Source organism: Coenobita brevimanus, chromosome 31, assembly GCF_032717465.1.
Source record: "Coenobita brevimanus isolate Jiangsu-jjx chromosome 31, ASM3271746v2, whole genome shotgun sequence".
NCBI classification, from domain to species: Eukaryota; Metazoa; Arthropoda; class Malacostraca; order Decapoda; family Coenobitidae; genus Coenobita; species Coenobita brevimanus.
In genome coordinates, this window is record NC_136984.1 from 21149162 (window position 1) to 21176274 (window position 27113).

The following is a 27113-nucleotide window of genomic DNA, read 5'->3' on the forward strand; positions in this document are numbered from 1 at the left end:
TTAAGGAATTGTATATACCTGGCAACTATCCTATTACCTAACCCTCTTCACAAAAGCAAGGTCATCTATATTTCCTCTTGCTCTCTCCACACGATTGTATATCGTTTTAGAAGAGACTGTTCAAAAGGAAGGAGAATTACATCTTAGTTTTCTCTAATTCCTTTCCTGTGACACGTCCTTCCAACAACAGATAAAGTCGTCTGGAGGTGTCAAGAATAAAATATGACCTAGTGGTAGTGAAGGGGAAGGGGTGGATGTGCAGGGGACTATGCTGAATCCAGTCTAAGGTCTTCCAAGGAGAGACGATTTTCAACACCCTGTATCCAGACTTACTCTGTGTGTGTGTGTGTGTGTGTGTGTGTGTGTGTGTGTGTGTGTGTGTGTGTGTGTGTGTGTGTGTGTGTATCCTTGCCACCTTCAAACAATCACCTCAACTCAGAATAAACCATCACTTATGTCAGGGTTAAACATACACTCCATAAACCCCGTCACAACCTAAGTCAACCTCAGATGAATAAAATCGTCTGATGGCAACGAGAATACACAGCAAAATACGTCATCGGACTGAAGGTGTTAATCTTGTCCTTAATTATTCCAGTCCATTGATGCAGGCTGTGAAACGATCCATCTGTTCCTGGAAAAATAATGATAAAAATGTATACTATCCATAAAATATAATATGTATATGATACATAATGTAGTTAATAATGAAGCTTACACTGTGGCTGTTTTTCTCATACCTCTACCTGGAAAAGCCAAGCTGTGTCTTGCCTGACCATCTTGGGTTCTTGGTCTTTATAGGAACATGAATGGCTTAAGACAATCCTATAGAGACTATTTCAAGAATCTCACTTGGTATTCACAAAGATTCATAAAGTATTTAAACATCTCAATTGAATAATCTTTCTAAATAAGATTCAGATCCCTAGAACACATCGCCCAGCATCCAGTTAGACACAGAGAACATTGTCGGAGCCGCCCTGTGGGCTCCAGTGTGGCCCAGTTCTCTCCTGGTTACTATGAGTGACTCAGAGACTGATGCATTAGTAGGCTGGACTCAGCCGCTAGATGGGTTTCGCAGTTATCAACAATACAGCACAGCTACAGAAGGGGGAGGGGGGAATTATGCCGAATATATTGGGCTATTATCGACAAAAAATGGAACATTAACGTGGGTGCAGTTCTCACCCGTTATGAGCTAAGATGAACAGTGTTTCTTTTAATGTAATAAACTTTTTTTGTTTTAAGGTTGGGTCGAATACTCAACCATTAGGGAAATGAAAATAAATGAAAATAAAATAAACACCATAATGATATATGAAACCCTTGTCTGACGCCTTGATGTTCGAAAAATCCATTCTGAGGTTGCTAAGGCCGTTTAGACCTGGCAAGAAGAGCATATAATATACGACATTAGACTGAAGTAATTAGGTTGGTAGGTTTGGCTGGATATATTAAGTATCTGGTTCTTAAGACATCACCATTATCATCGCTGCTATAAATGTCTCAGTAAACTTCGTTTCTCTTTTATTTTGACTTTAATCTGCAGATTGGGAGGATTTCTAAACTAAAGAGGGTTAAAATATAGCTTTCATTAACTCCATCACCACTATAGTTCTTTCACGTTAACTTGGCCCAGATATTGACCTTTGTGAAGTTTATTTCGCGTAGTTCAATGGCAGAAAAAGACAATGGATTGCTAGGTATCCTTTCCGCAGCACTTCTTCGTGGCTAGCATCATGATATTCTCGTGATAATCGACTGTTATAAGTCAATACTCAGGCTGAAGAGATGGTGATTTTTGGCCAAACTAATACAGAAAGCGTAAAGTGGTAAAATGTAGTCACCTGAGAACAGAAAAGAGAAACAAAGATTATTCCTTTCTTTTCTCTATTTTACTGAAGGGGTTAAATACTCGACGGTGAATATGATAACATTATCTCTTGTACAATAGCATTTTCTTTTTTTTTTTTTTATCTAAAGAAAATTTTATTCAGTTTAGGAAAGAATTAATGTGACGGAGTTAAAGAATAGATTATATATATATATATATATATATATATATATATATATATATATATATATATATATATCTATATATATATATATATATATATATATATATATATATATATATATATATATATATTGTTACGGAACAGAGAAAGATAATGTACACTTTAAGTGAGAATACTAAAAATCACTACTGTCCCGTAAAGTTCCAGGTTCAAAACAAAAGAGTTAGGTAAAATTACAAGTTAAACTTTAATGCTCAAACTAACAACAAAACATTCAGGACTCATAAGGATAATATAATGGCAAAAAACAGGTTAAATATATGGTTAACTGCAATAGCCTCTATTAACACGAAATTAGCATGAGTAAATTTATCTAAGTCAGCCCTGTTAAAATGAGATACCAGATAATACTCAGTGAATGCTAGATATATTATTACAGATACAAAATATTATTAATGATGGCTGACAATAAGAACCTTTACATAAATTACAAAAACCTTACTAGGCCTAAGAATTTACCTTATGCTACATAGTACAAGAAAAAATGCAACAACAGTTATACTCAAATTACACGCAGCTGCTAGATGGCTGGAGACTTCCTGAGCACTCACAATAACAACTGTACAGGGGAGGACAGAGATGTGAACAAAATGAGGAGCAGATCTAAGTGGCAATAATGCAGAGACTGAGCTCCTTATATAGGGGCCAGCAGAGCTTGATACAACTTGTAAGAAGGACGCGCAAATGAAGCCATAGGGGACAAAGAGCTGATAATCCTGCTCTGAACAACAGAAAGGACGACTTACTCTACTATAACGGTAGAAGGGGGGACTGAGGCAGAACACGCTCGTGATCAAACATGCAGCATACTGTGCGTTAAAATTACACAAAGGATGATGAAATCATCGGCTATGTAACACCTCCCCACAAAGAAAAAGAAATTTACAAAGGAAATTTCTTATTACTCTAAAACAATCTGTCTAAAGTCCATATAAGCAATCTGCAATAACATTTTCTTTCCCCTTGACATGTTGTATGTCTAATGAATACTCCTGAAGAAGTAGACTCCATCTTGTCAATCTCTGATTTTTATCTTTAAACTTACTAAGGAATTTCAGTGGGTTATGATCGGTATAAATGACTATGGGGTCAAAACCAGAACACAAATAAAATGAAAAATGCTGTAAACCCAAAATCATGGCCAAAAGCTCTTTCTCAATAGTTGAGTAGTTCTTTTGAGATGGAGTGAACTTCTTACTGTAATAAGATACCGGGTGTTCAATACCCTGATCATCCTCTTGCAGCAAAACAGCCCCAGCTCCTGTATCACTTGCGTCAACAGCCATCTTAAAAGGCTTAGCAAAATTTGGAGTAGCGAGCACTGGCTGACTTAATAGGATAGCTTTAAGTTTGTTGAAAGAGGGTTCACAGTTATCGGTCCAGACAAATTTAACTCCCTTTTTCAGTAGGTCTGTGAGTGGTGATACAAGAAATGAAAAGTTAAGAACAAATCTCCGGTAATAACCTACCATTCCCAAAAATCTTTGTAGCTCTTTCCTACTTTTAGGTCTGGGAAGATCACTTATAACCTGAACCTTAGCTCCTGGTGGTGCAACATGTCCATCACCAATTACATACCCAAGGTACTGAACTTTAGCTTGACCAAACTCACACTTTGATAAATTAGCTACAAGAATAGCATGAACCAAATGCTCAAGAAATTTACTGACATGGCATAGGTGATCTTTCCAGTTGTCACTGAAGATTAATACATCATCAATATAAACAACACACCCTGCCAAACCCTCTGTTACAACATTCATGAGCTTCTGAAATGTGGCTGGTGCATTCTTCATACCATATGGCATTACAGAACATGCAAAAGTCTTTCCTAGTGTTACAAAACATGAGATCTCCCTAGCACGTTCAGTCATAGGTACTTGCCAGTATCCCTTTAACAAATCAAACTTACTTATGTACCTAGCCTTTCCGATCTTGTCTATGCAATCTTCCACGCGAGGGAGAGGGTAAGTGTCTGTTTTGGTTATCTGATTAACACGTCTGTAGTCAATGCAAAGCCGCTGTGACCCACCTGGCTTAGGGACTAGAGTGACAGGAGAACTCCACTCACTCTGACAGGGCTCAATCATCTTGTGGTCCAACAGGTAGCCAAGCTCCTTCTCGATGAGAGGAACTTTCACTGGGTTCACACGGTAAGGAGGCAGTTTAATTGGCTTTGCGTCTCCAACATCGACATCATGCATCAACACAGTGGTTCTTCCTGGAGTAGCACGGAACACTTGCGGGTACTCCTGCAGTAATGCCGAAAACTCCTGCCTTTCCTCGGGAGGTAGATGAGAAAGCTTAGTCTGGAGATCATTCATGATATCAGAATTCTTCCCCAAACTATCACTCAGGCTCATGCTGCATGGGAGAACTTCACTTGCAGACTCGGGTGGAACAGCTACAGTGCAGACTGGGTTATTTTCGTCCCGCCTGTGATATAACTTTAGCATGTTGATGTGACAAAGTTGCTTGTTCTTTCTACGATCTGGTGTGGCGATGACATAGTTGACATCACTGAGTTTCTTCTCCACGAAATAAGGACCACTAAACTTGGCTTGAAGAGGTTGCCCATGCACTGGTAGCAGAATCAAAACCTGATCTCCTGGCTGAAAGTGGCGTAACCTGGACTTCTTATCATACCAAGTCTTCATCTTCTCCTGAGCAGCTCCTAAATTATCTCGCGCCAGTTGTAAAGCAGTGGACAGCCGTTCTTTGAACTTCATTACATACTCCAGCAGGTTGACGTCATCTTCCTCCGACAGCCAGCATTCCTTGAGTAACTTAAGGGGTCCTCTTACTTCACGGCCAAACAGTAGTTCAAAAGGTGAGAAGCCCAGTGATTCATTTGGAGATTCTCTTGCAGCAAACACAAAGAATGGAAGACCTTTATCCCAGTCTTTCTGATGTTCCAAACAGTATTTCTTGAGCATCGCTTTGAGTGTCTGATGATATCTCTCCAACGCTCCTTGGGTCTGGGGATGGTAAGCTGAAGACGGGATCTGGGTGATGCCCGACTCTTTCAGAGACTGCTTGAAAACATTTGACATGAAATTACTTCCCCGGTCTGACTGTTCCTCCTTGGGCAGACCTAACTTTGTGAAGAACCCCAGCATTTCCTTAACCACGTTCTTTGCCGAGATATTTCTAAGTGGAATGGCTTCAGGATAACGAGTAGCCATATCAATCAGGGTCAACACATAAGAAAATCCTGAAGAAGTCTTAGGAAGAGGGCCCACAATATCCACCAACACACGGGTGAATGGCGCCTCAAAAGGAGGAATGAGAACTAGAGGTGCAACCTTTTCGGTCTGATTACACTTCCCCACAACTTGACAGGTGTGACAAGACTTACAATACCAGGAAACATCCCTGAAGATATCTGGCCAGTAGAAGTGTTTCAAAATGCGTGCCACAGTCTTCCTCACTCCAAGGTGTCCTGCCAAACTGGAATCATGAGCCACTCTAATGATATCCTGCCTACAAACACGAGGGATGACAACTTGATGTACAACCTCCCATTCACAGTCGGCTGATGCTGTTGGGGGTCTCCACTTCCTCATAAGTACTCCTGACTTTATATAACAACAAGTAGAAGCACCAGTTGACTCTTCCTCACTGCAAGCAGAGTTAGCAAGACCTTTCAACTCAGGTTCAGCAACCTGCAACTCAATCAACTCTTGACGAGACAAATTATCAACACTACGGGGTACTGCCTCATCTGGTGAGTGGTCCAAATTAGCAAGAAAAGTTTCAGCTAGGATAACATCATCATCATCATTATCCTCTAAATCACCAGTAACTTTAGACTTAGCCCTAGTGACAGCACATGCAGGGAACACATCAGGGACATCACAATCCTGGGTCGCAGCCACTGGCTCACTAGACAACTGAGGAGCTGGACACACTTGACTTCCACCAATATCATTTCCAAGTAAGAAAGTTACACCTGACATTGGGAGTGTCTCAACCAACCCAACCATAATGGAACCATTAACAAAACCAGACTCTAAATTCACTCTGCACAGAGGGACAGAGAAGTAATTATTCCCTACACCTTGTAAGATTACAGTTTCGTCAGAGGAATTAACATTAGAGCCTAGAACACTGGTCAGCATAAGGTTTTGCCAAGCACCTGTATCACGATATATTTTAACTGATTTCCTGTCATTACTGTCCAGAGGACTGACAAAACCATCAGACAGGAAATTAGCACATGAACTCTTGAGAGTGTCACCCACGTTACTGCTCAAAAGAGGAGCTCCATCATGAGAATTTAATTTACCCCTCAAAGCAGGTTCAGTTAACTCGGTTAAAGAATTCTGGGAACTCTCAAGGGTGGACACTAGACCAATTGACTGAATATTTAAAGACTCCTTTTTGTTCAGATCACGCTGTCTCCTGAAACATTTCTCCGTAGTATGACCAAGCTTACTACAATAAGTACATTTACTTTTCTGAAATCTAGAGGTGAAGCTGGTATTTACTTCCTGAGAAACATCATCTTTATTCTCTTTCCTGTTACCTGTACTCTGAGTAGAGGCAACGTACTTACTCTCAGCTTTCCTTTTTTCTCTAGAATATCTCTTGTGAGTGAGAACATATTCATCAGCTAAAACTGCAGCATCAGACAAATTATCTATTCTTTTCTCATCAAGCTATAGGCTTACATCTTTACTAATACACCTTTTGAAATCCTCCAGCAAAATCATCTGCTTAAATTTGTCAAAATCAGAATCCACATTCTTAGAATTTAACCACTGCTCTAACAGATCTTCTTTGATTTTTGCATACTCAACATGGGATTGCTTATCTTGTTTATAAGTTGTCCTAAATTTTACTCTATAGGCTTCAGGAACAAGCTCATAGGCCTTAAGAATCAAGCTCTTAACTACATCATAATTATCAGATTGATCCTGAGGCAAAGATGCATAAGTTACTTGAGCTTTACCGGTGAGAACAGTTTAAAGGAGTACTGGCCAATACATTTTGGGCCAATTAAAACCTGTAGCTACCCTCTCAAACAACTGAAAATACTTAGTTAAATCAGATTCATTAAAAGGAGGGACAAGTTTAACATTTTTAGCCACATCAAAATCATCAGAGCTAGATGATCCAGTTCCACCTTGTTTCATGCGATACTCATGGTCTGCCTGAATCCTGACAAGTTCAATTTGTGCCTGTATCTGTGCCTCCTGAATACGAGCCTGAGACTCCGCCTCCTTAGCCTGAGACTCCGCCTCCTTAGCCTGAGACTGCGCCTCCTTAGCCTGAGACTGCGCCTCCTTAGCCTGAGACTCAGCCTCCTTAGCACTTGCTTGAAATTCAGCCTCCTTAACACGAGCCTCCTGCAGGGCTAGCTGTAACTTAGCTAATTCAATCTGCGTTTGCTCATTTCGATGAGTTACATTAAACAAGCTTTCATTAATCATGTCAACAATTTGATCTTTAGAATGATGAGAGCGAACAGCAATTCCCAATTGTTGAGCAACATGCTTAAGTTCATTCTTTGTTCTGTTTTCTACATCACACACTGTTTGCACATTTGACAAAAAATCTTTGGCTTCATCAAGTGTAGTAATAGTAGACATCACGAATAAATCACAGTCACAAAATATCAAGCAATATCCTTATGATAATATCCTGAATATCCTGATATGAGGTCGCCAAATTTATGTTACGGAACAGAGAAAGATAATGTACACTTTAAGTAAGAATACTAAAAATCACTACTGTCCCGTAAAGTTCCAGGTTCAAAACAAGAGTTAGGTAAAATTACAAGTTAAACTTTAATGCTCAAACTAACAACAAAATATTCAGGACTCATAAGGATAATGTAATGGCAAAAAACAGGTTAAATATATGGTTAACTGCAATAGCCTCTATTAACACGAAATTATCATGAGTAAATTTATCTAAGTCGGCCCTGTTAAAATGAGATACCAGATAATACTCAGTGAATGCCAGATATATTATTACAGATACAAAATATTATTAATGATGGCTGACAATAAGAACCTTTACATAAATTACAAAAACCTTACTAGGCCTAAGAATTAACCTTATGCTACACAGTACAAGAAAAAATGCAACAACAGTTATACTCAAATTACACACAGCTGCTAGATGGCTGGAGACTTCCTGAGCACTCACAATAACAACTGTACAGGGTAGGACAGAGGTGAACAAAATGAGGAGCAGATCTAAGTGGCAATAATGCAGAGACTGAGCTCATTATATAGGGGCCAGCAGAGCTTGATACAACTTGTAAGAAGGACGCACAAATGAAGCCACAGGGGACAAAGAGCTGACAATCCTGCTCTGAACAACAGAAAGGACGACTTACTCTACTATAACGGTAGAAGGGGGGACTGAGGCAGAACACGCCCATGATCAAACATTCAGCATACTGTGCGTTAATATTACACAAAGGATGATGAAGTCATAGGCTATGTAACAATATATATATATATATATATATATATATATATATATATATATATATATATATATATATATATATATATATATAATCACCTCATCAGCCATTTGAGTGTCCACTGCAGCACTGGCCTATCCCTACCGAAGTGGGGACGATACCGTATAATTATATATATACAGTATATAGATAGATAGATAGATAGACAGACAGATAGATATAATTATACGATTGAGCTAATTTAAATCACACTGTCCAGTTTAATGATGACAGAGGTATTCCTTAGAAAAAAAAAAAAAGTCGGGATGAAAAATTTAATGATCGTAGGATAAAAAATATTCATGTGATTAAAAAATAAAATAGTCATGTGATTAAAAAAGAATAGTCATGGGATAGAAAATAGTCAGTGGGTAAAAAAAAAGGTTGACATAAACAAATGATCGTGAAATAAAAAGAGTAATTGGGTAAACATACAGTTTTAGACTTATGAGGTTAAAAAAAAAAAAAAACAGCATGGGCAAAAAATATAAATAATTCTGGGATTAAAAAAAAATAGTTATGAAGTAAACAAAAAGTAGTCATTGGGTAAAAAAATAGTTACATAAATAAAGAAGTATTTAAAAAGCGTAATAATTTTAGTATATATAATGGTGAATAAATGACTGCAATCCAGCAGAGACAGACAGAACCAAGAGGTCTTACCCAGTCCATTATGTAGGCATAACATCTGTACAGTGGAAAGAAGTTCATCATGGTAAAGCCCATACTGGCGAACTCATCCAGAGTGATGCATCGACCGTCGATTTCTGGTTAAGAAACATTGCGGAACATTATCTGGCTGGACTTTGAGAAGACCTGAGAGGTTGTGGAAGATAGTGGAGGGAGTTTGTGGTGGTATTGGTGGTGGATGGTCGTGGTGGTTGTAATGATGTTGATAGTTTGTGGTAGTGGTGGAAGTTCGTGATTGGGATGATAGGTGGTGGTGGTGTTAGCGGATTGTGCAGGGTGATGGAAATTAATGTTGGGAGTTAGTAAAAAAGGAATTTAGTGGTGAGGAAGTTGGTAGTTGATGTATGTGGTGGTGAAAGTTAGTGGTGGTGGAGGAAGTCAGTGGTGGTGGTGAGTAATGGTGGCGGAAGTTAGCGGTGGTGGAAGTTAGAGATTGGAAATGTTACTTGCAGTGGAAGTTAGTGGTAGTGGAAGTTAGAGGCGGTGAATGATAGTCGTGGAGAGGTGGGTCTTAGAGTTTTTAGAATACGTCTTGTGGAGGAGGTGATGGTTATAATGATGTTGGGGGAGACTGAGATGGTGATAATGATGGAGGGGGAAATTGTGGCGGTGTGTGATCGACGGGGAGATGGTGATGATGATGATGATAGTGCTGTAGGGGGAGATGGTTGTGGTGGTGATAGCGATGGAGTGGGATATCATGGTGGTGGTGACAGTGATCGAGGAGGAGATGGCGGTGGTGAGGGATGTAGCTGAGATGGTGGTGGTGAAGGGGGGGAGGGTATAGTGGCGCAAGGTAGAGGGGGGAAGGTGGTGGTGATGGTGATGTAGGGGCAGATGGTGATGGTACTAGTGATGCTGAGGGATATTATTGTGGTGAACGGAGGCGTGATTTTGGTGTAAGGTGGGGACGGGACAAGGTGAAGGGGTTGTAGAGGAGCTGAAAGAGATGTGATGATTTATTCGTGTGGAGTGATGGTGATTCTGTCTGTTTGGTGGGTGCCATGTAGGGAATTTTGTAGTGACTGAGGTGGAGTGTACATGGTGCACATGGTGATTGTAGGCGATGGCAGTTTTAACTAGTATGGTAATAGGAACTAGAGCTCTATAACTATGATACGGACAGCCACTAGTCTCCACCAACTATTTGTTGCGGTGCAGATCTTGACCCCATTGGGTCAAGATCTGCACCGGACATATAAACTGGCACTTTCAGATTCTTTGCACAGTCTCCAGTTCTCCTGGAATCGTCGCGAGACTCTGAGGTTGGAGTAATAATAATAATAATAATAATAATAATAATAATGATAATGATAATCATCATCATCATCATCATCATCATAACAGAAAAAAAGAAGGTTCGCCATTTATATGGCAAAGCTTAACTAGAAGACAGTAACCCTCAGAGTTAGTTACTGATCTCAGCATATAAGAATACTATTTTTTGCAGTGACTCAAAAAATCTGTCAGATTGCACTAAACATTATACAGACGTTGGTCAGGGCAAAGGAGTACCTCATTTATGATTTATTTTTTTTCCTGTACAGAAATGTACGGTAATTAAAATTGTTGAAAAATGAGATGTCCTAAATACCGCAATGTCAGGCATGAATTACCTTCTATTCCTTCATACAAATGTCTGGAAAATAATTTTATCACGAGATCACCATGCATGTTGATGTATCTATAGTCGTTGTGGAGGAAATTGAGGTTGGGAATTCAAGATTTTTGGACACTTTTGAACCTGTGATCTTCGAAAGTAGATCAACATCGCAGAAACTGTTCAGTATAGTAGGGTCGTTCTGCTGTACATCCCCAACAAGTATGATGAAAATTTGAGGAAAAGAGACAGAATAATAATAAAAATAATGACGGATACAAAGATATCCACCTACTTCAACAGGTGAAGATCAACTAGAAGACTGTATCTGTAAGAGACAATTACTGATCTCCACCAGTGAGAACATTGCTGATCTTAGTTTTCTTTATTTACCGGTATTTTTTTTTTTTTACTCAAAAACGGTTGGTAAACCTGCCACCAAGAAGTATACAAACCTTGTCCAAGACAAAACAAAACTTTCAGGGCCACGATGTGCCTCATTTAAGTTTTGGGTTATCCCATATAAAAGAGCAGTAGAAAAGTGTTGAATAGAGGGTTGTCCGAAATATTGTAATATCACACATGAGTGATTAAATTTTTACCTTACAAATGTTTGGAAAATATATGTACAGTATCATGGGAATTCCTTCCATGTTCATGTACCTATAATATTTTTGAGTAAATGGAGTTTGAATATTCATTATTTCAGATCATTAGGATTGATTGATTGATTGATTGAAAATAATTACAATCTGGCGGGGCAACTGCCAGGGTCATATGCCGCCGGATGACAAAGTAGAAGACACGGCAAAATAAAAAGTGTCTATTCAAAATAAAGTTAGTATCTGTTAGTAGGAATAAAACACTAAATATAATAAAAGAATAATTTATAAAATAACAATTACTTATAAAAGTGGAAGGAGGCCTGCCTCCTGAAGAAAACTAAAAACATCAGTAAAATCGTTAGAGGCCTCACCAAGCATCGAGGACAAACAGTAGGCACCATCTGCTCCCCCATGCCTATGAAGGAACCTCTGACGCAGGCCCCCCAGACTCGGACACTCGACCAGCAAGTGACGGACAGTAAGGGGAACAAGGCAGTCATGACAGTACGGTTGGGTTTCACCACACATGAGGAACACATGTGTAAGCCGAGAATGCCCAATGTGAAGCCTAGCAAGAGCCACCTCCAGTCGCCGAGACATAGAGGGAAGAACCCTTGGCACAACCACTCTCTGAAAGGTTTCTTTTAGTTTATTGTGAGAAACACCATCCCAGTGTCTCTGCCAACATGTACGAATTGCATACCGCAAGTAAGGTGTTACATCAGAAACAGGAAGTGGGTAGTCAGCTGGGGGTTGTTGAGAAGACGCAGCTTTAGCTAAAGTATCTGCCCTCTCATTGCCCACCACACCAACATGTGCAGGAACCCAACAGAAGTCTACACGGCGGCCACGGCGGCCAAGAAGAAGAAGCCACTCTAAAATTGATAAAACCAATGGATGGGATGCATTAAAAGACTCCAGTGCAGACAAAGCACTACGTGAGTCACTATAAATCACAAAAACGGATTGGCGGAGAGTAAAAATGATTTTAAGAGCATACAAAATTGCAGTCAGTTCTGCTGTATACAGTACACTGAAGTAATGCCAGGAAGGCTACCGCCCCTACTAAAGGAAGGGAAGACAACACCAAATCCTACTCCAGTATCAGTCTTAGACCCGTCAGTATAGACGGGGACAGAACCTCATGAATGGAGGCATGTTCTAAAAAGAGAGAGGGGGACACCTGAGAGGGAAGTGAGCCCTTTTTTCCAACAACGGACCTACAGAATGTCACGCGAGGGAGTAGCCAAGAACCCACCCTTGGGATCCGATGTGGACAAATTGCCAGTCTCGGGAGAGAGAGGGCTAGCATAACAGACCGGACCCTGTAACCAAATGGCTTTGGGAAATTGGGACGGGTCTCAAAAACAGAAGATCGGGAATCCTGTGAGACAATGGCACAAGAAATTGAGTCTGGAATGCGGTGAAGACGATACCAACACCTCATCATTAGCAACTGCCTCCGCAAGTCCAAGGGGAGTACACCAACATCTACCAACAAACTTGGAATTGGGGATGATCTGAATGCCCCGGTTGCCAGTCGAACACCAGCATGATGCACAGAATTTAACAACCGGAGGCGAACATCTGTTGCAGAGGAGTAGACCTCACACCCATATTCAACTTTAGGAAGAATAAGAGACCTATGCAAGAGGAGGAGGGTCTGACGGTCAGCACCCCCAAGAGGTATGAGCTAAAACCCTCAAAAGACTCAAAGCCACCTTAACAGAACGAATATGAGGAACCCAGGTTAATCTTCTATCAAACAGAAGACCCAGAAACCACGTCTCTTCCACACAGGATATTCTTCTACCATAGAGATACAAGTCAGGGTCTGGGTGGGCTCCTCAAAGACGACAAAAATGTATAGCCACTGTCTTTGCTGAAGAAAAATGGAAACCGCGTGTTTCTGCCCAGTCAGAAATTCTATTGAGAGCCAGCTGCAACTTCCTCTCTATCAGAGATATTCTAGACACAGTGAAGGAAATCGAGAGGTCATCAACATACAGTGATCCTCGTACACCATCAGGAAGTACACTGATGACGCTGTTAATGGCTACAGTGAACAGAGTAACACTAAGGATACTCTCCTGTGGTACTCCATCTTCTAGTGCTCGGGCATTAGAAAGCACTCCTCCCACTCGCACCCTTAAAATTCGGTTAGATAAAAACTGTTGAATAAAAACAGGTAAATGCCCACGAAGATCAAACTCATGAAGAGAGAGTAAAATACCATGACGCCATGCAGTGTCACATGCCTTTTCCAGATCAAAGAAGACCGTGATCTGGTGTTGGTTAGTGGAAAAAGCCTCACAGACAGAAGATTCCAAGGACAGTAATGCATCAGAGGTAGATCGCATTTTTCGAAAACCATACTGGGCAGGAGATAAGAAGTCACCTCTCTCTAAAAACCACACAAGCCTAACATTGACTATCTTTTCCAAAACTTTACATATACAAGACGTCAAAGAAATAGGCCGATAATTCGTCACCTGTAGGTGATCCTTACCTGGTTTGGGGATGGGGATAACTACAGCAACATCCCACCAAGCCGGAAACTCCCCAGAACACCAGATCTTATTAAACAGTGAAAGCAAAAACAACAGGGACTCATCAGACAGGTGGCGTAAAAAGGCATAAGGAATATCATCAAAACCAGGAGAGGAATCATGGCACTGCGACAGAGCTGACTGGAGTTCAAAAATTGAAAATGGAACATTATAAGGCTCTCCCCCAGCAGAGGCAAAACTGAGACCACGAGATTCTAGGCGCCGATGGCGGCAAGCCAAAGGTGTATCTGCATCCTTCTTTGACACACTGGCAAAATGGTCAGCAAGCAATTCTGCAACAGCAAATGGATCAGCCACAGTTCCACCTGGTGCAGATAAAACAGGAGGGGATGGAACAGTAAATTTACCTGAAATTTTCTTTACCCGGTTCCACACCTGGGTGATGGAAGTCCTCGAATTGATGGAGGAAACATAACCCTTCCAGGAAGAACGCCTGGCCTCCTTTAAGACCCGCCTCATATGAGCTCGTGCCCTCTGATACACCACCAAATACTGAGGATCCCCACGGTGACGACGAAGTCGTGAGAAGGCGATTCGTTTGGCTCTCACTGCGGAACTACACTCCGAGTTCCACCAAGGAACCGGACGTTTAGGAAACTGACCCTTTGTTTTTGGAATAGATAATAGGGCGGCTGAGTGCAGCACGATATTGAAATATGACACAGCTTCCGTAAGACAGCCAAACTCATTGACAGAAAGGGAAATGGAACTTAATTCCCTGAAATATGGCCAGTCAGCCTTATCCAGAAGCCAGCGAGGAAGACGTGGCTGAGGTCCACCTGCACTAGCAGTTAAGAATAACGGAAAATGGTCGCTGCCATACAGGTCTGGCAACACATCCCAGTTAAAATCTAAAAGAGCATCAGCTGAACATAAGGACAAATCAATGGCAGTAAAAGTTCTTGTCTGGCTATGGAAATAAGTCATTATATTGGAGTTTAAAATGCCTAACTCCTCATCTTCCACTAAAGAGGCCAGCATAACACCCCGAGGGTTGGCCTCACTGTTTCCCCATAGTGGATGGTGACCATTCATATCGCCTAGTAACAGAAAGGGAGAAGGAAGGCCATGAATAAGGCGTTCCAGATCCGCCCTTTCAACAGTTGCACTAGGAGGTAGATAAAGACTGCAAACTGTATACTGCCGATGTAAAAACATCCGGACAGCAACTGCCTGCAAGGGACTGAAAATATCCAGATGACTATATGGAATATCCTGGTGAAGGAAGATAGCAGCACCTCCATGACGACCTTGGCCCAGCATAAGATCAGAATAAAAAGCATTGTAGCCAGAAGGACCAGCAGGAGCAGTATCACCAACCATGGTCTCCTGGATACACATGCATAGCGGAGTAAATTGAGAAACTAGATGACACAGTTCCTCATAGTTAGCACGTAAACCCCGACAATTCCACTGGATGATAGAACCCATAGTGGAGGGGGAAATGATTAAGTGCGGGACTGTACACCTCCTGACATGCGAGCGGGTTTGGATTGATGCTTAGGAAGGCCCTTGGTAAGAGACTGTCCAGCACCAGGAACCCGCGCTTTATGTCAAACATCCGTGGGCAAACGTGAGGACGTGGAAGAGGAAAGTTTTACAACACTCTTCCTTTGAGGTGGAATAACATTCGGTTTGGATAGATGCTTGGAGGCTGCCTTGGGTAATGTGGGATGGCCAGTGCTACCATTAGAAGCTCCAGAAGTGGAAACAGAGTCGACAGGATTAGAACTCTGCAAGGTTGACATTGTACTTTTCAGAACGGACGCATCAGAGGTCTGTCCAACACCATCCCCAGGTGGGGACCTGACTATGGGTGAACCACCAGCAGCAGCTTCCATTTGGCTAGACCTCTCAGCCTCTGAGGCAGAGGGAACAGTAGAGAGGTTGATACAAGGTTAGACAACAGAAACCTTAGGTGGCCGGCTTTCAGGCTCTGAGGACTCTGACGAATTACGATGACGTTTGCCGGATACAGAAGGAGCCTCGTTCATACTGGACAAGGGGGGATGAGTCTCGTCAGTGTGTACATCTGCCACCACCACAGAAGTACACGAACCGTCAACCACTGAGATGGAGGCAGAGACAGTTGGAGCAGTGGGTGGATGAGCATCAGTCACACACATATCAGTAATTCCAGGGTTAACAACATCTGTCAAATCAGTAGTTGGGGAAGTGGTCACTGTAAAGGGTCGTGGCAACTTCTGGGACACAGAACGACGTACAGGTGCCCCAGAAAAGACAGAAGCATAAGTAACTCCAGGCCGAAAGAAGAGAGTCTGGGCCCTCCTCTTTGCTTCTGGAAAGGGAACCTTCTCACGTGCACGAATGCTCAAAACTTCCTTTTCAAGGCAGTAGCGAGGACAGTTTTTGGAAAATACAGCATGAGGACCCCCACAGTGATAGCATTTAAGGGGTCCTGGACAATCACTGGTATGACTCATTTCGCCACAGGAGACACAAACACCAGGAAGGCCAGCCAGTGCACGTCGGCAAAATTTGCTAACATGCCCATACCCCTGACAGTGAAAACACCGCTTTGGGTTCGGAACATAAGGCTTCACAGGCAGAGAGAGCCAGGCAAGTTTCACGGAAGCAGGCAACGTCAAGCGGTCAAAGGTCAGAAACAGCGTCGGAGTTGGGGTCAGAATACCATCGATCTTCTTCTGTACCCGGTCAACCTTTACAACACCATAAGAGCGTAGTTCTTCTAATAACTGTGACTCAGGGTACTGCAGGAGGTCCCGAGAGTAAATAACCCCCTTACTTTGGTTGAAGGTGCAGTGAGGTACACAGGACATACTATTGCCAGATATGGAGGTCAGATTCCGGAGACGGGAGCTTTCTGCTGGAGAGGACACCTCAATAAGTAGGCTACCATCCCCCTGGGTTGAGATTGCCGGTTCATGGCCACAAGCAGAAACAATGGCTCGGTGCAGTTCAAAAATATCTATATCCAGCATGGAACCACCAGCAGAGGGTTTCAGTACTAGATACTTAATGAAGGTCTCAGGCTCACTCTCTTCCGGATTGAACCCCGGAGCCAAACCAACCCGACGTGACCTCCTCCTATTCCCAGTTGAACGCTGGGTCAGAGGAGGATAGTCCTTTGGGGCCTGGAAAGGCTCTAACGTGTAATTGAAGAGGATGCTTCCGCAGAATTACCAGGGACAGATGAGGTGTCGTCAACAGTATTTTTAGTTAAGTAATCCATGAATATACAACAGAAACTTCATTCCCCCACCCCTCCACCCACCATGGAGCCCAACAAGGGGACGTCATATCCCAGGGGTAACACCACTGGCGACCCCAGAGGTAGCAGGAGAGTATACACGGGTAACCACCAGGGGACCTGGGCAAGGGTGACTCCAGGACGGTAGGAGCCACCAGGCCCCCCAGTGCCCACTTGACCCTAGCCAACGCATGACCAGCCGATTGACCTGGTCAGGCCCAACCAGGCCACCCGTCTAGCCAGAATAGGGGACCAAAGCAGTGTATTACCAGCTGCAGGGTGCATCGTGCAACATCGCTCAACCCCCAGGACTCCCATCTCCCATCATTACAGGATGCCAAGCATGGCTAACACATGGGGAGGCAACAGTCTCGCCCTAGATGGCAAATGGGCAGGGAATAACATCACCAGCAGGCCTCCTCCACCAGTGATGTAGGGGGTGCTTGGTCCACGTGACTGACATATGCCGAACCCTACAACGGTAGGCATGCCTCCAAGGTAGTTGGCACCACCAACCACGCTTCAAGCCCCACCACCACGTCAAGGTGACCCCCCTCAGCGGGGCAGATCATTAGGAGACTAACCACCAGAGACAGTTACTGATACCCATCTATGGGAGTTGTTGATGCAATGTGATTTCTGCCCAGTGCTCTGAAGTCAAAATGAAGAGTTTAAACCAAGCTTGGGTAAAAGGAGGGAGTAACTATGACCCTCCGAATATGGCCTCCTAGTGGCAGAGTTGGTAACCCTTGTTATCACCTATAAATATGTATTATTAAGGGGCTAGTGGTATCTAACTTTCCTAACATCGGGGTTTGGCTCAATACTGTGTGCTATATACGCTGCCATCAGTGTAGTTTATAAGCACCAAAAGATGTCTGATGAAGAGTTGGGCCCTACCAGCAGTGCAGGCGTTGGAGAGTTTGCCTGTCCCGACTGTGGGTGCACCTTTGGTTCGAAGCTTGGTCTGGGTGTCCACAGTGGCTGTGCACACCCAGATCAATTCTTTGTTGGCAAGGAGCAACGAGGATCCAAGGCCATGTGGACTGATGCTGAGGCCAAGCTCCTTGCTTCCAGGGAAGTATCAGTCCTAGAAGAGAATCCAGCAGCAGCCATTAATATCAGCCAGCTGCTGTTGGATTCATTCCCAGACCGGTCCTTCAAGGGCATCAAGTCTCTCAGGAGGTTCACCGCTCACTGGGCTCTTGTGGATGAGTTGTCCTCAGCCAGCTCACAGCATCACCAGGGAGGCCCGCCCCGTATGGAGGGGGAGGTGAGGGATGAATGTGAGACCATGTCTGGAGGAGATGGAGCAGCACCCCAGATGGGAGGAACAACCGATGGTGTCGTAACAGGAGCCCAAGAAGGAGTTCTGAAGAGAACCTGGAGAAAGAAGATTATGACGGCGATCTCCTCTCTTTGTGACACTCTGTCCCTACAGGAGGGGGGTGATCCCCATGAGCTGGTCCGGCTGATGCTGGAGGAACCCCTATCAGGGGAAATCCGGTGATGGCAAATTGTGACTATAGAAGGACAACACCTGGGCAGGCCACTCCCGTGGGTCAAGGAGGGGAACAAAGGCAACTCTTTGCCCCATACCCAGGGGAGGTGGGCAAAGGACAGGGGCCAGCTTGTCCGGGATATCCTGAAAGGTGTTACTGAAGATAACATTACCAAAGAGGAGAATGTCACTTTCTGGACCACTATGTATGAAACTCCCTCACTCCTGTAGAGTTGTCCAGTGCCCACACCGGTCTCTCCTCTGAGATTGGAGTTGATGGCACCCATCTCCATCAGTAAAGAAAAGGGCCCTAAGAAAGGCAAGGGTCTGTACCCTGGGCCCTGACAGGACTACCTTAGCTGACCTACGGGGCCTAGGAATGGTGAAGGTGGCTTTCCTCTTTAATGAGCTTTTATTAATCGGTAACATACCAGAACGTTTGACAGTAGCTAAGGTCACCCTGATTCTGAAGACCACGAGACTGGATGGGCTGTCCGGGTTTTGTCCTACCTCAGTCTCATCATGTGTGGTCAGGATCATGCACTTGATCTTGGCTGCTAGATTCCAGGGTGCACCCTTGTTCTCTTCGGTGCAGCGCGCATTCTAGCCTAGCGATGGCTGTGCAGAGAACATACACATGATGAGTGATCACCTCTACTAGGTCTATAGGAGATGGCATGATGTATATATGGCAATGCTGGATGTCCAAAAGGCATTTGACTCATTCTCTGACCTTGCCATGGGCGCCATACTAGGAAGGGTGGATGTGCCACTTCCTCTAGTCCGGTACATACTTAAAGGCTAAGAAAACACACAGCCGGACCTCTTAAGGATGTCCATCTGTCCCCGCAAGGGGTCTGACTGGGGGATCCTCTCTCCCCGATCATGTTCAATGTTGCTACTGATTATTTATTAGGAGGCTTGGATCTCCATCTAGGAATCAGGCTAGGAGATCATCCGATCACAGGTTATGCATTCGTTGATGACCTAGTCCTGATATCATCTGCCAAGTCAGTTCTCCAAGCCATGGTTGACACAGCAATTTATCGTATGGATCAACCGAGGCTGACCGCCAATCCTGACAAATGCAAATCTCTGGCAGTGGTGCAGGATGGGAAGGCCAAACGTTATATCTGGTCGGCTGTCCCATACCTTACCAGTGATGGACGACTGGTGCCTACACTTAGTGCCTCCAAACCACCAAATACCTAGGCATGGACATGGGTTGGATGCCCTCTCTCAAATCCCATCAAGAGAAACTGTGGGAAGCACTCGGGCTAATACAAGCTGTGCCATTTGCACCCCAGCAGAAAGTGTGAGCTATCAGCAAGGTAGTGTAACCTCGGTGCCTCCATGGGCTTGTCCTGGGGAGCCACAACCATGGTACACTTCAAGACTTAAACCAGAGCTTGAGGGCAGCCGTGAGGGAAATATTACACCTAGGCTATGCAAAGACACCCCTAAAGCGTTCTTCCACTCTTCACTGAAAGGGAGTGGACTTGGTATTCCCTCCTGTTTACCCAAGTTCTGCCACTCAGGGTGGCTTGCCTGCTCAAACTAAGTAAGTCTACTTGTCCTGTTATGAAGACTCTTAGTGAGCATATTACATCAAAGAATGCTTGGAGCAGACCTGTTGGCCTGTCATACAGGGTGGTCATGATCCATGATCATTGCACTGAGGCGAACCAACGGATCCTGGACCTCGGTCAGTGGTATGACGGAGAGGGCATTTGTGGTACTGCTCAGCAAGTTCACTGGTCACCACACCAGTGTATCTATGGAGGATCTGACCACCTCAGTGGCTCTCATTACATCATGGGCATAAAACTAAGAGGGAACCTTGAGTACACCCTTGTAAGAGCATCAAGGGGGCATGGCTTGCAGCAGGAACACCTTTGCTGCTAGGAAGGGTGTGGGACCCCTCCCTCTTTGAACCACGTCCTCCAGGGGTGTTTGTTGACTCATGAGATATGCATCGCCTGACATGACAGGCTCGTACACTACATAGAAAGGCAGCTAACACAAGCACTGTAGTGTCGGGAAGGAACAGATGTCATGTGCAGAACCAGTAATGAGGCAGCCAGACCTTCTTGCTGACACTGGGACCTTTGTGGTCATTTGAGACGTGCGGGTTGTCTCTGACATGCACTATGTATCTTTGGACTCAGCCTTTGCACAGAAGATCGAGTATTATAACATGCAAGAAGTTAAGGAAGCTGCAAGTCAGTGGGGAGCCAGGCCCACAGCCACAGTAAAGGCTGTGACTCTCAACTGGCGAGGGGTGCTGTCATCTAAAAGCAAGGCAGCCCTCTTAAGGTTGGGGCTCATGTCTTTGTCTTTAGTGAACCTGGTGGTGATCTCTGTGGAAAAGCTGGAGAACATCCTCTGTTACCAGCGAAGAAGAGGTTGGAGGAGAAGGGGCCGGCCTCCCCAGGGACTGCAAACTGCTCCATACTTGGGCGCCAGGTAGCCTGCCAAATAGACAGGTGGTGTTTCTGCCCTATGGACCATGGCCACACGTTGGTCCATGGATGTAAGAATGGTCCACGGGCTGTTGGGTAATAGTACTAGTATACAAATCTGGATGTACTATGTGAGGATGTGACCACCATAAGACAATAACAAGTAATACAATTAATCAGTGATGGAAAGAGGCGTTGTAGTAAGAGTTATATAGCTGAAGGAAGCTGCCCATTATCTGAGATTACATCAGTCAACTAGCCAAATGCCTCGTCATCTCAATGGTAAGTTCTCTGATATCTCTTGCTTAAAACTCATACAAGTCAAAAGGATCAATTGTTTGAGGATGCATAAGTGGATGTATGTGGATTAACTGAAACTAAATGGTGAGGTGACAGTGTAAGAGAATGGAAGTATGGATGGGGTATATGCACGGGAGTGGGAAATAATGAGAGGGCAAAAGAATGAGTGTGTATCGTGTGCAAGAGATGGAAGAAGAATATAACAGAGTATGGATCAGTTGACTCAAGGATTGTGTGGGAAAGAATAAAAGTTTAACTATATCTGTGTGTATGCATCAATGCAAGGTTGTGCAAGCAGAGTGAAAGAAGAGTTCTGGACAAATGTGGAAGCATGCATGGATAATTCTGAAAGTAATGAGAGATTGTTTTTGATTGGAGATATGAATAGAAGAGTAGGGAATGTGATGGTGGATGGAGTAGTTGGTGAGTGGGGTTTGCCTACAGAAGTGTATGAGAATGGCAGTGCTCTAGTGGATGTTTGTGCCAGGAGAGGGTCTGTGATAGCCAACACCCTCTTCAGACACAAAATGATCCACAGGTATATGTGGCGAGTGAGGAGAAGGGTAGGAGCTGAAATGAAAGAATGGACGGCAATGATTGATTAAGTGTGTGTGGATGATACAATAAAAAGGTGTGTAGTGTAATGGATGCAGCATCATATAGAGGTTGGGGAAGTGGATTTTCTGACCACCACTTGATGGTGGTGAGAGTCAAGGTTCAAATGAAATGGAGGACTAGAAGGGTAGAACAGGAGGAAATAGTTCAAACAGGGAGGGTGGAAAAGTTACAAGAAAATGGAAAACAGGCAGAATATAAGAAAGAAGTGGAGGAGCGATTGGGTAAACACTATTTGTAGCAGACAGGGGACAAGGAAGGTCTGTGCAAGATAGTCACAGAAAAAAATCTGTGCTGCATGTGAGGTGATGCGTGGGGTGAAGAGAAGATGAAACGGGGTGCAAGGAACTGTGTGGTGGAATGAAGAGGTGAGACAGGCTGTGGCACAATAAAAAAATGCATGAAATGAGTTTATGAGAAATAAGGGTTTGAAGTAGGTTGAGAGACGGAATAGAGAGTTACAGTATATAGAGAGACGAAGAGAGAAGTGAAAAGACTACTAAAGCCCCTGTCACACACAAACAACTCAAGGGCCAAATGTGGCGCGACTCAAGGTCATAACGTATTTTTTCATTGATCATCCCTTGATTCGCCGACAAAGCCTAGACTCTTTAGGGTGCTCGTGAGCCACTGGGATGACTCGTCGGGCATCACGACTTGCCAAAAGTCGTGTCACAATTGCATTGCAGTTGGGAGTTGTACTTCAGTCGTGAAGTAGTCTTAGCTCAATTGGATGCATCGTGATGCAGTCGTTGCGTGTCATGATGCTGTCACCGACAAAAAAAAAAAAAAGTTATGACTGTGTCCCTCATCAACTGACTAGACACAGGAGAGGTCCATGGTGATGCCCTGGGTGTCACTGGTGGTCCAGGTGTGATGTCCCACCCCACACTGCATGCCATTGGTGGTCTAGGTGTGATGCCCTGCCCCAAGCTGGGTGTCACTGGTGTCCCAGGTGTGATGCCCTGCCCCACACTGGGTGTCATTGGTGGTCTAAGTGTGATGCCCCGCCCCATTTTGGGTGTCAATGGTGGTCTAGGTGTGATGCCCTGCCCCACACTGGTTGTCACTGGTGGTTCAGGTGTGATGCCCCACCCCATAGGTCAATCGTGGGGAGGTCGGGGGGGGTGTCCTGGAGGGGTAGGGATGCATTCCCCAAATGCATCACAAAGTCATATTGCGTTCGTGGGCGGTCGTGTCAGTTGTAGCTGACAAAAATGCACCAAATTTCAAACTTGAAGACTTGTAGCTCCGTTGCCTTGCACTCGCCTCGTGATCTTGTTGCATTCTTGAGGACGTCACGACCGGTCATGAGGCAGTCCTGATGCGGTCGTTAGGCATTCATGAGCAGAGCAGATTCAGGGCCAGTCTGGAGGCATGGTAGCCAACTAGGACACGACCTTGAGTCGCGCCGCAGTAGACTCTTGAGTTGTGTATGTGTGACAGGGGCTTAAGAGAGAGTAAGAAGAGAGTGGATGATGTGTTTGGAAGGAATTTCAGAGTAAAGTGGAGTGAATGTAAGAACATGTTCTTAGGCACGTCTGCAGGATTTTTTGTAAGGGGGAGGGCAAAGTAAAAGAAATTATACATATATGTGCAGCTATAAAATATCAAAATACACACACTCCAAATAGACAGGCATATTCTTACATGAGGTACATGACTTACACCAAATGCATAAAGTGACAGAATGCATAAATCAACTCAAATCACTCAACCATCCTTGAACAAGAAATGAAACACACTTTGGAATTTCAAGGGGGAGCAACTGCCCCCCTTGCCCCCCTCCGGACGCCCAAGCATGTTCTGGAATGAAGTAAATAGAGTTAGACAGGATGTTAAAGAAGTTAGTTGGGGAGTGAAAGAAAGAAAATAGTAGATTGCTAGTGGAGAAGGAAGAAAAAGTGAGCAGATGGAGAGAACACTTTAGGAAACTGTTGAACATAAGGAATGAACGTAATGCGAGTATAAGAGGCTGGGGAATGGCTGGAAAAAGGCAGGATGTGAGAAGAGAGGAAGAATTCAGTAGGATGGAAGTTGTGGGAGCAATGAAGAAAGTCAAAATGGGGAAAGCCCCAGGTATTGATGGAGTGTGTGGTGAAATGCTGAAGCATGGGAGAGAGATAGCAGTAGAATGGATATGGAAGATGTTCAGACTGGCCTGAGAGGAAGATATAGTCCCGGAGGACTGGAAGTCAGGTATTCATATTCCCCTGTACAAAGGAAAATGGGGAAATGAAGTGTGTAGTAATCATAGATGCATTTGTCTTCTTAGTGTAATAGGAAAGGTATGTGGCAGAATACTTATTGGCAGATTTCGGAAAATAACAAAGGAATTAGAAGAACAGGGAGGTTTTAGGAGGGGAAGAGCTTGTATAGATCAGATATTCATTTTCAGATCATTAATGTAAAAGTTTCTAGAGAAAGGAAAGTTGTATGCTGCCTTCATGGATTTGGAGAATGCTATATCACAGGGTGGATAGACAAAACTTGAAGAAAGTATTATAAATATATGGAGTATCTGGGAAGTTCTTGAACGTCGTGAAGATTGTGTATGAGGGTGCCAAGGAAGCAGTGAACTGAGTAAATTTTTCTGTTGGAAGGTTAGATTGAAACATGGATGTATCATGAATTCATGTTTGTTCAACCTGTTTATGGATGGAGTTATAAGTGAGATACTATCACGAATCGGCTCGTGACATTAAATTTAGTGGGAAACCGTGAACTCTAGTAGAATCCCAGTGTTTATCGTTCAGTTAACCGCTCACCCGGTCAGGAGTGTTTTTCAGGCAATTTTTCAATGTGTCATAAATGATCGTCTTCGTGCAAGACATTAACACTTCTGCTGAGCGATTTATTGTGGGTGTGTTTCGCTCATTCTAGCCGTTAGTAATGCGGCTGGACATTTGCCTCTTTCCCATGATTTAAGTCAGTCAAGATTTGAGCGCCGCAGAAGCAGGTAGTGTATGGCAGTGTCCTTCCTACGATGCAGTTCCCACCGCCGCCGTATTCCCACCTACAGTAGTGTGATTGGTGAGAGACTTAGTGAGTGCAGTGTCCTTCCAGTAACGATGCCCAGACATCTGCTTAGTCTACTGTTTGACCAGTATTTCTTTTCGTTTTTTTCCTAGGTTTAAGAGTTTAGTTTTTCAGTGAGCAAGTGAGAGCGATCTCCTTATTTGAATTCACTTTGAAATGTAAAGTAAATTTATTCCTTTGTAATCAATAAATTTAACAGTTCTTTTTCTCGAGCTTAATGTAATGTAAACTCGTGTTTTATTTTCCATATTAACCCGTCGCGTCCCAGAGACGCGAATTCACGTCCTCACATGATGTGCACTCATATCCCGGAGACGTAAATTAACACGGCAACATTGCAAGGTCCCTAATTTGCACAATTTTCAATTTTCGCAAGTGATTTCGCAAGTGATTTTTGGCACATATACACGGGACACCTTCCTCTATTCCTCTAAAAGATGCCAAGCAGGGACAATGCCTTACACCGCATAACCTCTCCCCCCCCCCTGCAAGCCATTGTCTCGGCAATTCACCTGTTACCAGTGACCTGGCCAATAAAGACATTCAGGGCCAGTGATTCCCAAATCGATGACAATGTGGAGGACAAAGTTTACATAACATTAGAGGAAGAAACAGTCAGAAATGATGATCAGGTAATGTGGGGAAAAAAAAGGTCATGTATGGTGATGAGTTAGTGAGTGAAACAATGCTTATAATGCCTATATTACTGTTTGAAAACCAATATACTCCTGTACTACATATAAAGTCGTACCAAGTAAATAAATAAATATTGTTTATGAGTGGATAAAATAGTTATCCTCCCATAGAACTCATTTTCTTTGGTGCCAGCCTGTTAGAAAACCCAGTCAGGTAAGGAAGTACTCGTACCTAGATCGAGTATGTTAAATCTCAGGTGAGCGATTTCTTTATGAATTTTCGATGTTTCTCACCAAAAGCGGATGTTTGAGCCAAAAAAAAAAAAAAGGTCCAAAAATGTCGGGACTGAGGTGTACCACTGCCCAGAAAACGTCGGGATGGGGCGGGTTAAGCTTATCCTAGTTGCAGCTTTTTGCTATTGATAACTGGTACTTAGGCCAGTCTTTTTGTATTAAGCTTAAAATACGTTTTGCCATCTAGGAGTTAATGCATCAGCAAGAACCTGATATCATTAATAGCATCAGTTATTGATTGTCAGGGGTGAAGTCACTTTCTCCAAAGGCTAACAGTACCAACAAACAGCAATTGTGAGGAATTAGTCTTTGCTGTGTACTGTTGAGAAAGTTTATAAATTCTCGTAGTTAGAGAATTGGCGAAGCAAGCCACATAAAGTAATCATTGCTTGATTTTTTAGCAAGACAATTGATTGTCCTGCTGTCAGTATTATTGAAAATTATTCTTGAATATACTTTAAAAACCCCTTGACAATTGGCGACCTCGCCAGGATATTAACTCCTAGCTCTGAAGCTATTCACGAGATAATACTCACTCGTTCATATTTAGGTATTTATCATTAAAGTCTATAGGCACTACCTTGCTGGTGATTATTGATTCATTTTTATTAATTTACATAATAGTTTTCAGAGTCAGTTGTTTGTTTAATTTTCTTTCTTTACCAGTTTAATTAGATAAAAACTGGTTACCACTAACCTGTGCCTATATTCTTTATTCTCGATTATTGACATCTTTCTCTGAAAAAATTGCAGTCAGTACTGAGTCGCTAGTTTACTTAGATTGAGTTGGCATCATGTCCACCAGCGTCTATGTACAGGAAGCCAAAGATTTGGGGGTTACGGACCCAACTGAAATAAAGGAGTCTGTCCTCTCTCGGTTTAATTACGAACAGCAGCGCGAGAATGATGCTTGTGAAGAGGGTTGAATTCAGCGTGAGGAACGCGAAAAGGAGCGCGAACACGAGCAAAAACAGCGCGAACTCGACTTAGAACACGAGCGAGAACAGCATG

At 43.4% G+C, this 27113-nt stretch overlaps 1 protein-coding gene across 1 annotated transcript in view; it reads right to left on the bottom strand.

The window, feature by feature from the left end:
- Window positions 1-331: 331 nt before the first annotated feature.
- Window positions 332-27113, bottom strand: part of LOC145395518 (uncharacterized) — a 67689-nt gene continuing 40907 nt past the window's right edge. Inside the window, exons 4-5 of the mRNA XM_080269127.1 lie at window positions 9223-9326; window positions 332-634 (exon numbers count right to left, since the gene is read on the bottom strand). Of these exons, the coding sequence (XP_080125253.1) occupies window positions 590-634; window positions 9223-9326 (149 nt within the window). The 3' untranslated portion in view covers window positions 332-589. The remainder of the gene's footprint in view (window positions 635-9222; window positions 9327-27113) is intronic.